The following is a 14,201-nucleotide window of genomic DNA, read 5'->3' on the forward strand; positions in this document are numbered from 1 at the left end:
TAGCTCCATTGCCATCAGAAAGTCTATGGGGGCCACATGTGGATAGGGCCAACGTATTGGTATTAATCAAACGTTTATTTATCAGTGTGTCTATAGTCACAAAAATATGTTTATGATGTATTTCCATATATTTCAGACAGACTGTAGTTGATAACAAGGTCAGATACCTCTGTTCCTAATTCCCCCTAAGATTATGCACTAGGACTGTTGTGTCTGTGCTTTTCTCTCTCTCGCATCTAAACGAAGTAAAATATGTATAATGTTTATATATTCTCATTTTAAGACAACTCTTTTAGTGTTATATGCAGCTATGGGACATGCCAAGTCGACTAACTGACTAAGCCACATCTTATCTAAGTGATCTGAACTTATGATCAAATTCTTATCAGTGTGGCTCTGAGCTTACTGGCAGACCAGACAAGGATCTTTCAAATCTAGAGGCCTGATATGCAGTTTTGCTATATTGTAGATCTCCCTCTAGTGTTCATTCCTTTACCTGCAGCAAATGTTCTCACCAAATTTCCTACTACCACTACTACTACTACTACTACATAGCGTAGTACTGCTATGAATATTGGAGATGTGGCAGTGACTCCTATGTGTTCCACTGATTTTACATTTTCTTGATAATGTGGACATGCAGATACAGTAGACAGAAAGAAGGGACCCTGACACCAATATACAAGAAGGTTTTTATTGATGTGGTATCAATACAATCAAGTACTGTAGATTTTGTATAAGCAGACAAACATTTTCAATCAAAAAGAGTGCATTTTATACCCAAATTCTATTGCATAGAGTGCACGCAATAGCCTTGTATGACAAACAAATCCTATAAGTTGATACATTGTACATTACGCAAATAGAAAATAAAAGTCCACAAATAATCCTTCACAAAAAACTCTAGAATGCTAACTACATGTTGTAAATGCTCTTAACTTATCAATGCTGTTAAATACCATTTATACGTTCTAGGCTTCGGTGGTCGGTTTTGGCATCCCTATTAAATTATCATAAATGTATAAATACATCTTCATTAATTTCATGTGCAAATGGGAATGGCCGTTTGTATTTATTGAAACTAAAACAAACATATATCCCTTAAGAACCGAAGCAAGGCTTTTTAAAAAATATATTTTTTTGTGTGTGTTTTTTTTTAAAAGAAAACAGAAAACACTTTAAATCGGTTTGGGGTCGAGACGGTACATGGGTCTTACTTACACTTCTTAAATGACTTGCAAACAGGGTAATTCTGCAAGCAAGTGACATTGTGTATGAAAACATAAGGAGAGAGAATTATAGCCACATGTAACTCACATCACCATTTCATACTGTATGTCCAAAAATGGAAGGCGACACAAAAAAGGCAACATACAGTACATAACGAGCCTTGGACTGTCTTGTAGACTCACATCACAATAATGATACATAGCAGTTGTGTTTTGAGACGTAAAGGGCATTAGCAAGTGCATTGTTTGCATAACATAGACTTAAAATACTGATTAGGCCTTATCATAGAACTGCTTTTCTAGAAGAGTTATTGTTCATGTATAGTGAAACAGCATGGCAGTTGATTTATTGAAATAGTATACATTCATTCTGATTGCAAAGCTCAATATTTGGCACAATCCTCCTGTACATTGACATGCCTCCATTAAGGTAGTCCTAAATTCAGTGTAATGATAGCGAGTGGGCAGCGTAAGTAAAGGCACTGAGGCAGTAATAAAAGCTACTTTTCTCAAATTTTCCAAACCTCCTCTCTGCTGTAACTGCAACCATTGATAAAAGATCTTGTACACCTAACCAGAATGTTGTTTTTTTGTTCATGACTTTGGAATACACAAATTATTGCATGCCATCATGGCCCAATATGCAAATTAGTTAAAGGTGTTCAGTGTTAACCAGTCATTTTTTTTATAATTTAGCAAATGTTGTCTTCTTGTCTCATTATGTTGATTTTATCTCTGATAATATTGCATTCACCTATTTTGTAACTTGTTCCCTTATTTCGCAAAGGCAACATAAGAGTGTGTTTTTCTTAAAAACCCAAAGCAGGCTGAAAGATCAGATTCAAGTCAGACTACCTGTGGAACATTAACAGGAGTGTAAGCGCTTCCGAAGGTTTTGTAACTTCATTTAAGTTTCTTATTATCCTAACTAAAGTGTTCATGACCTGAATGCCAAGGGGACAATGTGAACCACACACACACACACACACACACACACACACAAACACACACACACACATATTGACACAGTGAGAGACAGAAGGGTTCACCTACCAAAACACACACACACACACACACACACACACACACACACACACACACAGCATGTATCTTTAATGCCTCATCCAACAGAAATGAGTAAATACACGACTGTCACCTCTGGCCCACCACCTCTCCCAGAAATCTGGCAGGGGTTTGTTAAATGTTACACAACCTGTATTTCACAACCTGTGGGCCTCAGTCAGTCCCTTTACTTATTCATAGAGCAAATGCAGATGGATTCTCATTTCCGGCGCTATACTTTTGACATTATTCAGTTCTGAAACATCCTGTCCTTGTAGTCATGGATGTTCCATTAAGCTTAACAGTAATTGGTCTATTTTTATGATGCAATGGTGTGGGAATTAATAGAAACTCTTTTCATTCACAAATGGTTCAGAATTGCTCTCATTTCCCCGGCAACTAGTCATATAAAAACTGGCATTGAAGGAAGAAGTGCGTGTGTTTTGTTTGTCAACAATTTGCATCCCCATTTTCCTTAACGGCTTTTCATAGATGTGTGGTCAGAATAGGGCTTTTATAATATGGCTGCTCACTTGGAATGTTAATGTGATGCTGATTTATTAATAGGTAGTATACCATTAGAGAGCAGTGATGTCATGATCAGAGGGTGGCGACACAGTGATGGGATTTGCAGTGCAAATGGAAAAAAAAACGATCAATACAAAGAAGCGGGCCATCAATCCAGTTTGAGTTGTGTCCTTATTGTCCATTTTGCAGTAGCTATCAGTATCTATTCTATGGCATGTAAACACTGACTGTTTGTACACATATCGTCCTTAATTATGATTGTCCTGAAAAAATGATCCTTGCGTTATCCTCTTTCAAAGGGCAGCTACATTATTTAATTCTAATACTGTCAGGTCATATTTATTCTTGGACTGTATTTCTTGGATTGCATTTCTAGGCAGCTCAATAAATTATAAGAAAGATAAAGGTCATTTTAAATGGTCACCGACTAAATTCAGGAAGAAAAAGAAAATAAGCATCCTACAGATGCCAGCTAATTGTCAAAATATATATCTCACTCTAAAAACAAAGATTTAATCCCCTTAATCATTTAAACATAGCAATTGTTAAGAGTACCAAAAAGGCCAAACAAAAGAAAGGTGAAAAGCAATGGTATTACAGCACAAAATGCCTTCTTTTGCTATTGTTTGTCTATATTTTCTATGTTGTATTGTTGCTTTTTATGTTAGTATTGCCATTCACGGTTTAAATAAGAACGCGAGGGGGGACGTGACTGCGGCCAGAGGGACAAATCACCCCCCTGGGTGTGGTGATGTCAGAGCATGTGGGCAGGATGTGCAGTCACACGGGAAGGTCTGTTACTAGCACATTACAAAGTAAGGCACTTAATAGTCTAAATCCGATAAACAACAACAACAATGATGACAAGGACCAAATAATAACAATAAAATTATGACAATAGAATAATTAAAATAATATAAGCTAAAAAAAAAAAAACACCAACATAAAATACAACCCAAAACACACATTTGAAGGACACTGAAACAAAGAACACAGTATGGAATTCCTTCCCCTGTATTTTAAAACTTTCCATATTTCATTGACAAAGTTTTTCTTTTGCTGATGTCGCTGAGGGTGATAAAGATAAAGATGATGGCAATAATATTGAGAATCCTATGGGATGTTTTGTATTTCTGCTATGGCTGCAGGTATTTTAGGTTTAGGGCTCCTCCGAGGTGCCAATACAGGAACATGTTTGAATGGAAGGACAGGGTTATGTGGGACAGAGCAGGAATCCTGAGAAGGAGGAGTGGATGTACTCGGTAGAATAGAGGCCATTTGCCTGATCCGAGGGCATCTGGACCCATACCTGGTCCCCCTCCTTCAGCTCTAGGACTGCACTACCGGACGCCTGGTCCATGTAGCCTTTCTTGTATTCATCATAGGTGTAGGTGGCTGGTACATTGTTCTTGTACAGTGCCACCCACAGGCTGGTTCCCTTTACATGCATGTGATACGCAAAGTAGTAGACACCAGATAAAGGAGCAGTGAACATGCCAGTCGCCGAGCTGTAGGCATTTCGCCCGTTGTACAGGGTCCTGTCAAATTTGATTGGCATGGCAGAGGGAGGGAAAGGTGTGGTGAGGATGGCTGTGAAGGCTGGAGCCACAGAGGCAGAGAGGACCTGACTGTATGCAGGCCCTTTTCTGTCTCCTGGTACTTCATCCCCTTCCAACTGAGAATCTGTTGACCCTGCAACAACTGTTTGGCCATTTCCTGGAAGACCAGGGGGCCCTGGAGGACCAGGAGGGCCGGGGTTACCATTAAGCCCAGAAGGACCTGGTTTCCCTGGAGGACCCTGGGGACCCATAGTTCCCTTCTCTCCCAACTTACCCAGTCCTGGAGCCCCTGGAAGTCCCACTTCACCCTTTGGGCCAGGGACACCCTGTGGCCCCATGGGACCCATGGGCCCCTGTAGACCGGGAATGCCTGACTGGCCCCTGGGGCCTGGGGTCCCTATAAACCCTGCCTCACCTTTTGGCCCTGGAGCACCTGTCAGCCCTGGATTTCCAGGTAGGCCAATATGCCCTGACTCACCCTTGGGTCCAGGTTTCCCAATAGGACCAACAGACCCTGGGAAGCCTTTCTCCCCAGGGATACCAGGTTTTCCAAAGGATCCAGTAGGGCCTTGGTCACCTCTAAGGCCAGGCAGTCCTGGAGGGCCCTGGGGCCCCAGATCTCCTTTCTGTCCAGGCATTCCATGTTTTCCAGGGAGTCCCATTGGGCCCTGAAGTCCTGGTGCTCCTGATTGTCCATCAAGGCCTGGTTCTCCAGTTGGGCCCATCATTCCTGGCTCCCCTTTGTCCCCTGGGAGACCAGGCAACCCACCATGGCCTTTATCTCCTTTTGGCCCACTGAGACCAGGTTTTCCATAGCCCGGAGTCCCAGGAAAGCCAGGAGGACCCCTCTGCCCTGCCTCACCTTTTGGACCAAGTGGGCCTGGTCCTCCAGGTGGTCCATCTAGCCCAGGCTTCCCTAACCCAACTGGCCCTGGCAGACCTTGTAGACCTGGAGCCCCAGCCTCTCCTGGTTCTCCCCGATCCCCTGGGAGTCCTTGATCACCTTTAGTGCCAGGTAGTCCAGGCAAACCTTTTAGTCCTGGTTTGCCTATACCTGGAAGACCAGGTGGTCCTGGACTGCCTTTTAGCCCAGGAGGACCCCTTATACCTGAAGGCCCTGGCTTCCCATTTCCATTTTCACCCTTAAGCCCACGTTCACCCGGTGGGCCAGAAAGACCCTTTAATCCTGGTTCACCCCGAGACCCAGGGGGGCCTCTTATGCCCGGAAGTCCAGGTTTCCCATTTAGAGACAGGCCAGCTGGGCCAGGAAGGCCTGGCTGCCCTGGAAGACCTCTGGGACCTGGTTCACCACGTGGGCCAACCTCGCCATTAAGCCCTGGCATACCCTTTGGCCCAAGCTTTCCTGGGAGACCTGGAAGTCCAGGCTTACCGATTCCTGGAAAACCAGAGGGCCCCTGAGGACCTGGCGGGCCATTAAGACCTGGTTTGCCCAATCCAGGTTTTCCTGGAAGTCCTGCTGGCCCAGCGGGGCCTCTTGGTCCAGGTTTCCCTTGGGGGCCTGGTTCCCCCTTCACTTCCATCATGGGAGGCATATCTAGAAAAAGAGAAGAAAATGTTTTAAGGATAATAATGTATTTCAAAACAAGCAAAAAGTATGAAAAGATTCATTATAACTTATATACATATAAAGGTGTTTGTGTGTAGAGTGAGCAAAACAAAAACAAATCTTAGAAATTGCCCTAAGTGAAAGACATTTTAAAAAACAATAACTAGAAGACAAAATTTCAATCTATATTGCAGCCAACTGCATCCCACAGCTGCTGCCCCATTAGGACAATATACAGGTAACCACTGTTTTCACCACTGCTTCATCACCATGTAAGAATTAAAGATGGTTGGAACACTGGCTTTAACACATTAATGTCACTGAGTGGTATGGGTGTCAGGCTTGTCAAAGATTAAAAAAAATAAATAAAAATAAAAATAAAAAAACACACAAAAAAAACAATTAATCAACCCATGTTTTAGAAAATCATCAGTCCTAACTGCTATAGCTATAGTGATCCAGACTGTGTAAAGAAATGTCTTGGTCAAGAAAGTTGCTGGGATTACAATGTTGTGGCATCAGAACATGCACCAATAAACAGATTGACAGATAAGTATACTTTTACTTTTGTTTTTACGTTTAGTTTTGATATCACTAAAGGTGAAATTCCCTTATCAATAAAGAGAGTGTAAATTTAGCAGCTAGATTTAGATAGACAATAGATGATACAAAGTACAACTGGGGTTGGGCATGTAATGTCAAAGAAAAACAACAATGCAGGACAGAAGGAATTCATCATTAAATAATTTAGTAGCTACACAGATGAAACATGGCATCACAACATCATTACCTGGGAAATTAAAACAAAAACTATAATCATGTCAAATTAGAGCCTAGAAATTGTTGACATGTTGAATTTCAAAAAACAATGTCAGAAGGTTTGTAGCCTGTTGAAAAGAGCCCTCTTTTCATGATCTGATTAACTTTTCTGGCCATTAAAGTCGTAGTAATTTTTCTAACTGTTCATGTCATTAATCAATTATTTTTCAAAACTGCATGTTCATTGTAATAAAGGTAGAAAAAAACCTTAAATACATTCAAAATGTATTTCCTGGAACAATGTCTTTTAATATCTGTGTGAATAAAGAGTGAGAGAGAGAGAGTGAAAATTGTTAGCCTACCCCAGCACAGAGTAACAGAAGGTAGGGTACATTCTGGACAGATCTCCAATCCATATATAAAACAGTACTTTATAGGCTCCTGAGTGCAGCAGTTGTTATGTAATCATACAATTGGACAGGAGTTCACTTCTCTGTTTTCCAGCTGACTGACTTTTAATTGGGTTTGTGAGTGTCTGTAGAATGCATAACCATTTTTTTGATTGTGTAACAAAGAAGAAACTAGACTGACAAAGTATGCCACACGTCATAAACTGTCTCATTATATTTTCCTAGCAGAGTGAAGCAGAACACAGCCAGGCCACATGGAGCAGAAAGAAACAGCAGAAAACTCCAATCATCCCAAGCCAATTTCAGCTGGTTTGCTTTTCCACTGCCTCATTTCAGCAACACCTTGCCTGTATGTTGCTCATCCTGGTGCTCAGATGGCCAGAGAGCACCTCACCTAGTGTCTGTTTGAATCTCTGTCAAATACAATTACAGTGCATCACAGAAACAACCACTGCTTTCAGCCAGCCTACCCATCTGAAAGTTATGATTCAGTAAAGACAATCTAATTCTAACTACTCTGTTGCCCATAAAGTTGGAATAAAATATTTTTTACCTCTTCCCATGAAATGCTTGTGACAATGTGATTTATTATTAACAGATAATGTCTATATCTTCTCAAAACTTTATTAAACATATCAGAATGCAATTGGAACCACAATTAAAAGAGGATTCTGTCTTAAAACAAACAATGAAGGGGAGAGATATTCTTTCTCCCCTTCCTTATAACAAGCATGCAAAAAAAAAAAAAAAAAATCAAGCTGGAAATCCCATAACATCCCCAATTGTAGCCATAGACCACTACTTCCACCTGCTGGCAGTTCATGAGAATGCAGCCTTTTAAAAATCAGTATTTGAAAAACACTGGGCAGCACATATAGTTATAGTATTTAATTATTCCACTTATGGTTGTTGTAACAGTAATGCATATGGGGAATGTTCAATATGCAGTTTAAAGCTTAAAAAATATTCTGGAAAGCTCATGAAGACACACACACACACACACACACACACACACACACACACACACATTAACACAGTGAGAGACAGAAGGGTTCACCTACTAAAACATTTTACATGATGTGATCATATGCATTTTCCCTCAAATCATTACTTTTGCAGTGGTTTAAATATGAATATATTTCGGACCATTACTACAAGGCCTTTCAAGAGATGAAGAGATGAATGCAAAACTGAGATCAACTTAGAGGGATAGTTCTGGTTTTCTGAAGTCCATAGTCATGTATTACCAACAATAGATGGTGGTCAGCACACCCCCGTCTTGGAGAAGTAGTGATGAGTATAGATACAGAAATGCATTGCTGAGGACTGAGGATCGATTTCAGTGTAGACTATATTCAGAATATTTGTTTATTTTTTACGCAGGGGGAACTGAAGCTTTCGTATGCTTTCTTTAAAGCCACCAGACTCCATTGACGAAACATTAGTTTTACCTTGCAGAACACTGGAGTTGCTGGTCTACTGCTGCCTGGACCATTAAGTTGTTTGTGTTACTGTGTAACGTTGGTGTTTTGAAGGGTAAGTTTGGATTCACCAGAGTCACACAATACCAAAAACAAACAAAACAATCGAGGCAGCAGTAGACCAGCTACTTCCATGTTCTACAAGGGAATTTTACTGATTTTGTCAAAGGAGTCTGGTGGCTTTGGCCAGAGCATAGATAACAACTTTAATTTCCATAAACTTAGGGCTGTTTGATGGCAAGGTAAAGCAGTGAAAATGTACACTGGTCACTTAAACTGATATTGATTTTAGGTGGCTAAAATATGTTTTGCTGCTGCCCCCATCCACAGCAGTACATTGCTTAGCTTCTCTGCTGGCATTCCTGCCTGTTTCTCCAATAATTTTGTGTGCTTGCTTGCAAAAGCACACTAACTACTATCCACCGGGACTATTTTTATTATTATTATTTTGTGTGCTTGCTTGCAAAAGCACACTAACTACTATTCACCGGGACTATTCTTTAGTGCCATGGCTGAGCAGCGAGGCACTCTCCTTCACTGCAAGCAGTGACGGCTCGCCCATGACAAGTGTGCTATGACTTTTCTAAGGGATTCGGCAAACGGTTTTCAAATTATTGGGCAAAAACACGTCAAAAAATCCCCCCAATGTAACCCTATGGAGAGTCTAGAGTGGTGATGTCATCAAACAGAGTGTAGAGGGAGAGAACGAATTGTCAAAAAATAAATTTGAAAACTGGGCTCCAGGCCGCAAATTTCACTCTACAGAAATAATTTATACATAGAAACGTAGGAAAATTTGTCCTCTCACTCACAATCCTCTGGTAAAGCTGTCAGAGTTATAGTTTGGGCGTAAGACGCAGAGACGCAACACCAACACGCACAAACTGCCTCATTGGCTCCCATATTAAAAACGCACGATGATATCTCAAAAAAGGAGTTGTAAGAGTTTTTTTAATTCACTCTAACAAAGCTATTTTTTCATCTTTCTTAAAAAAAAATATATGTAGATGTTCAGGAAGAACTCAGGACGCTCAAAGTGAAGTCGGATCAATGATAGGTATTATGGTTTTGCCAAAAATGCTTTCTGTTCGAGGCCAGAAATTTCAGTTTGTCCACCTCAGTCTGCGGAACTTTCTCCAACAGCAGTTAATTTCAGTTGATTGCTCTGCTCTTATTGGTCGACTCCACCTGGCCACGTGGTTGCTTAGCTACCAAAGCCCCCCCCCCCTCCTCCAACACAGACATTCTAACTGATAACTGTCAGTTTACTCTAGGTAAACAGACATGGCTTTCTTCATAAAACACGAGACCTTATAACTTGACCATACATTGTCCAATCTGCCTCAAACTTGTCATGCATGATGATGGTTCATCACTTTTCAGTTCTACATAACAATAATTCATAAATTCCCGCCCTTTTTATTAGCCACGCCCCCTTTTACTAACTAATGAACCGTTTGTCCTAGAAACTTGTATAAGATGTCAGATTACTCAGCATAGAGTCCCTGTTTAACTGGTGATTGATAACCCCGCCCCTTTTAATAAGCCACGCCCATTTTACTAACTAGTGAACCGTTTGTCCTAGAGACTTGTATGAGGTGTGAGTGTACTCAGCAGAAAGTCCCTGTTTAATCCCTGCCCCTTTTGATAAGCCACGAGAGTCACGGTCCAGAGGCAAGCACACAATCAAAATTTCTTTAGAAATTTTCTAGTTATTTTTAATCTTCCGTTTCTTCCGTGTCATTTTTCGGTCGACTACTCCTCCCAGAGTTTTGGCCGCACATACACAAAAAAGGTATCAAATCGACCGGCTCGCCCATGACAAGTGTGCTATGACTTTTCTAAGGGTTTCGACATACTGTTTTCAAATTATTGGGCAAAAACACGTCAAAAAATCCCCCCAATGTAACCCTATGGAGAGTCTAGAGTGGGGAAGTCATCAAACAGAGTGTAGAGGGAGAGAAAGAATTGTCAAAAAATAAATTTGAAAACTGCGCTCCAGGCCGCAAATTTCACTCTACAGAAATAATTTATACATAGAAACGTAGGAAAATTTGTCCTCTCACTCACAATCCTCTGGTAAAGCTGTCAGAGTTATAGTTTGGGCGCAGGACGCACAGATGCTCAAACAAAATGCACCAACTGCCGCATCGGCTCCCATATTAAAAATGAAGGAAGATTTCTCAAAAAAAAAATTGAACAGTTTTTTAAAATCGCTCTAACAAAGCTATTTTTTTCATTTTTCTTAAAAAAAAACATATGGAGATGTTCAGGAAGAACTCAGGACGCTCAAAGTAAAGTCGGATCAATGATAGGTATTATGGTTTTGCCAAAAATGCTTTCTGTTCGAGGCCAGAAATTTCAAGTTTGTCGACCTCTGTCTGCTCACTTTGATGGAACTGTCTCCATCGTCAGTTAATTTCAGTTGATTGCTCTGCTCTGATTGGTCGACTCCACCTGGCCACGTGGTTGCTTAGCTACCAAAGCCCCCCCCTCCTCCAACACAGACATTCTAACTGATAACTGTCAGTTTACTCTAAGTAAACAGACATGGCTTTCTTCATAAAACACGAGACCTTATAACTTGACCATACATTGTCCAATCTGCCTCAAACTTGTCATGCATGATGATGGTTCATCACTTTTCAGTTCTACATAACAATAGTTCATAAATTCCCGCCCTTTTTATTAGCCACGCCCCCTTTTACTAACTATTGAACCGTTTGTCCTAGAAACTTGTATAAGATGTCAGATTACTCAGCATAGAGTCCCTGTTTAACTGGTGATTGATAATCCCGCCCCTTTTGATAAGCCACGCCCATTTTACTAACTAGTGAACCGTTTGTCCTAGAGACTTGTATGAGGTGTGAGTGCACTCAGCAGAAAGTCCCTGTTTAATCCCCGCCCCTTTTGATGAGCCACGAGAGTCACGGTCCAGAGGCAAGCACACAATCAAAATTTCTTTAGGAATTTTCTAGTTTTGTGTGCTTGCTTGCAAAAGCACACTAACTACTATTCACCGGGACTATTTTTATTATTATTATTATTTTTAATCTTCCGTTTCTTCCGTGTCATTTTTCGGTCGACTACTCCTCCCAGAGTTTTGGCCGCACATACACAAAAAAGGTATCAAATCGACCGGCTCGCCCATGACAAGTGTGCTATGACTTTTATAAGAGTTTCGACAAACGGTTTTCAAATTATTGGGCAAAAACACGTCAAAAAATCCCCCCAATGTAACCCTATGGAGAGGCTAGAGTGGTGATGTCATCAAACAGAGTGTAGAGGGAGAGAACGAATTGTCAAAAAATAAATTTGAAAACTGCGCTCCAGGCCGCAAATTCCACTCTACAGAAATAATTTATACGTAGAAACGTAGGAAAATTTGTCTTCTCACTCACAATCCTCTGGTAAAGCTGTCAGAGTTATAGTTTGGGCGGAGGACACAGAGAAGTGCCACCAAAACGGACCAACTGCCCCATTGTGTCCCATATTAAAATCACACGAGGATTTTTGAAAAAATCAGATGTAAGTGTTTTTTAAAATCGCTCTAACAAAGCTATTTTTTCATTTTTCTTAAAAAAAAATACATGTAGACGTTGAGGAAGAACTCAGGACGCTCAAAGTGAAGTCAGATCAATGATAGGTATTATGGTTTTGCCAAAAATGCTTTCTGTTCGAGGCCAGAATTTTCAGTTTGTCCACCTCTGTCTGCCCCGGTGGCGGAACTGTCAGTTAATTTCAGTTGATTGCTCTGCTCTTATTGGTCGACTCCACCGGGCACCTGGTTGCTTAGCTACCAAAGCCCCCCCCCCCCCTCCTCCTCCAACACAGACATTCTAACTGGTAACTGTCAGTTTACTCTAAGTGAACAAACATGGCGTTTTCTTCATAAAACATGAGACCTTATAACTTGACCATACATTGTCCAATCTGCCTCAAACTTGTCATGCATGATGATGGTTCATCACTTATCAGTTCTACGTAACAATAATTAATAAATTCCCGCCCTTTTTGATTAGCCACGCCCCCTTTTACTAACTAGTGAACCGTTTGTCCTAGAGACTTGTATGAGGTGTGAGTGTACTCAGCAGAAAGTCCCTGTTTAATCCGTGCCCCTTTTGATAAGCCACGAGAGTCACGGTCCAGAGGCAAGCACACAATCAAATTTCTTTCGAAATTTTCTAGTTTTGTGTGCTTGCTTGCAAAAGCACACTAATTGTTATTCCTCGGGCTTATTATTCTTCCGTTTCTTCCGTGTCATTTTTCGGTCGACTACTCCTCCCAGAGTTTTGGCCGCACATACACGAAAAAGGTATCAAATCGACCGGCTCGCCCATGACAAGTGTGCTATGACTTTTATAAGGGTTTCGACAAACGATTTTCAAATTATTGGGCAAAAACACGTCAAAAAATCCCCCCAATGTAACCCTATGGAGAGTCTAGAGTGGTGATGTCATCAAACAGAGTGTAGAGGGAGAGAACGAATTGTCAAAAAATAAATTTGAAAACTGCGCTCCAGGCCGCAAATTTCACTCTACAGAAATAATTTATACATAGAAACGTAGGAAAATTTGTCCTCTCACTCACAATCCTCTGGTAAAGCTGTCAGAGTTATAGTTTGGGCGCAGGACGCACAGATGCTCAAACAAAATGCACCAACTGCCGCATCGGCTCCCATATTAAAAATGAAGGAAGATTTCTCAAAAAAAAAAATTTAACAGTTTTTTAAAATCGCTCTAACAAAGCTATTTTTTCATTTTTCTTAAAAAAAAAACATATGGAGATGTTCAGGAAGAACTCAGGACGCTCAAAGTGAAGTCGGATCAATGATAGGTATTATGGTTTTGCCGAAAATGCTTTCTGTTCGAGGCCAGAATTTTCAGTTTGTCCACCTCTGTCTGCGGAACTGTCTCCATCGTCAGTTAATTTCAGTTGATTGCTCTGCTCTGATTGGTCGACTCCACCTGGCCACGTGGTTGCTTAGCTACCAAACCCCCCCCCCCCCCCCAACACAGACATTCTAACTGATAACTGTCAGTTTACTCTAAGTAAACAGACATGGCTTTCTTCATAAAACACGAGACCTTATAACTTGACCATACATTGTCCAATCTGCCTCAAACTTGTCATGCATGATGATGGTTCATCACTTTTCAGTTCTACATAACAATAATTCATAAATTCCCGCCCTTTTTATTAGCCACGCCCCCTTTTACTAACTAATGAACCGTTTGTCCTAGAAACTTGTATAAGATGTCAGATTACTCAGCATAGAGTCCCTGTTTAACTGGTGATTGATAACCCCGCCCCTTTTGATTAGCCACGCCCATTTTACTAACTAGTGAACCGTTTGTCCTAGAGACTTGTATGAGGTGTGAGTGTACTCAGCAGAAAGTCCCTGTTTAATCCGTGCCCCTTTTGATAAGCCACGAGAGTCACGGTCCAGAGGCAAGCACACAATCAAAATTTCTTTAGGAATTTTCTAGTTTTGTGTGCTTGCTTGCAAAAGCACACTAACTACTATTCACCGGGTCTATTTCTTATTTTTATTCTTCCGTTTCTTCCGTGTTTTTTTCGGTCGACTACTCCTCCCAGAGTTTTGG

The 14,201-nt window shown here is 41.0% G+C and overlaps 1 protein-coding gene across 3 annotated transcripts in view; it reads right to left on the reverse strand.

Annotated features, from left to right (window-relative positions):
• Nucleotides 1-1,166: 1,166 nt before the first annotated feature.
• The window catches only part of col8a2 (collagen, type VIII, alpha 2), a 146,840-nt gene continuing 133,805 nt past the window's right edge, over nt 1,167-14,201 (reverse strand). For all 3 annotated transcript variants that reach the window (XM_059350022.1, XM_059350020.1, XM_059350021.1), the window contains one exon: nt 1,167-5,933. In XM_059350022.1, coding sequence (XP_059206005.1) covers nt 4,033-5,933 — 1,901 coding nt within the window. In that variant the 3' untranslated portion in view covers nt 1,167-4,032. The remainder of the gene's footprint in view (nt 5,934-14,201) is intronic.

This window comes from Centropristis striata, chromosome 14 (assembly GCF_030273125.1).
Source record: "Centropristis striata isolate RG_2023a ecotype Rhode Island chromosome 14, C.striata_1.0, whole genome shotgun sequence".
In the NCBI taxonomy this organism is placed as follows: Eukaryota; Metazoa; Chordata; class Actinopteri; order Perciformes; family Serranidae; genus Centropristis; species Centropristis striata.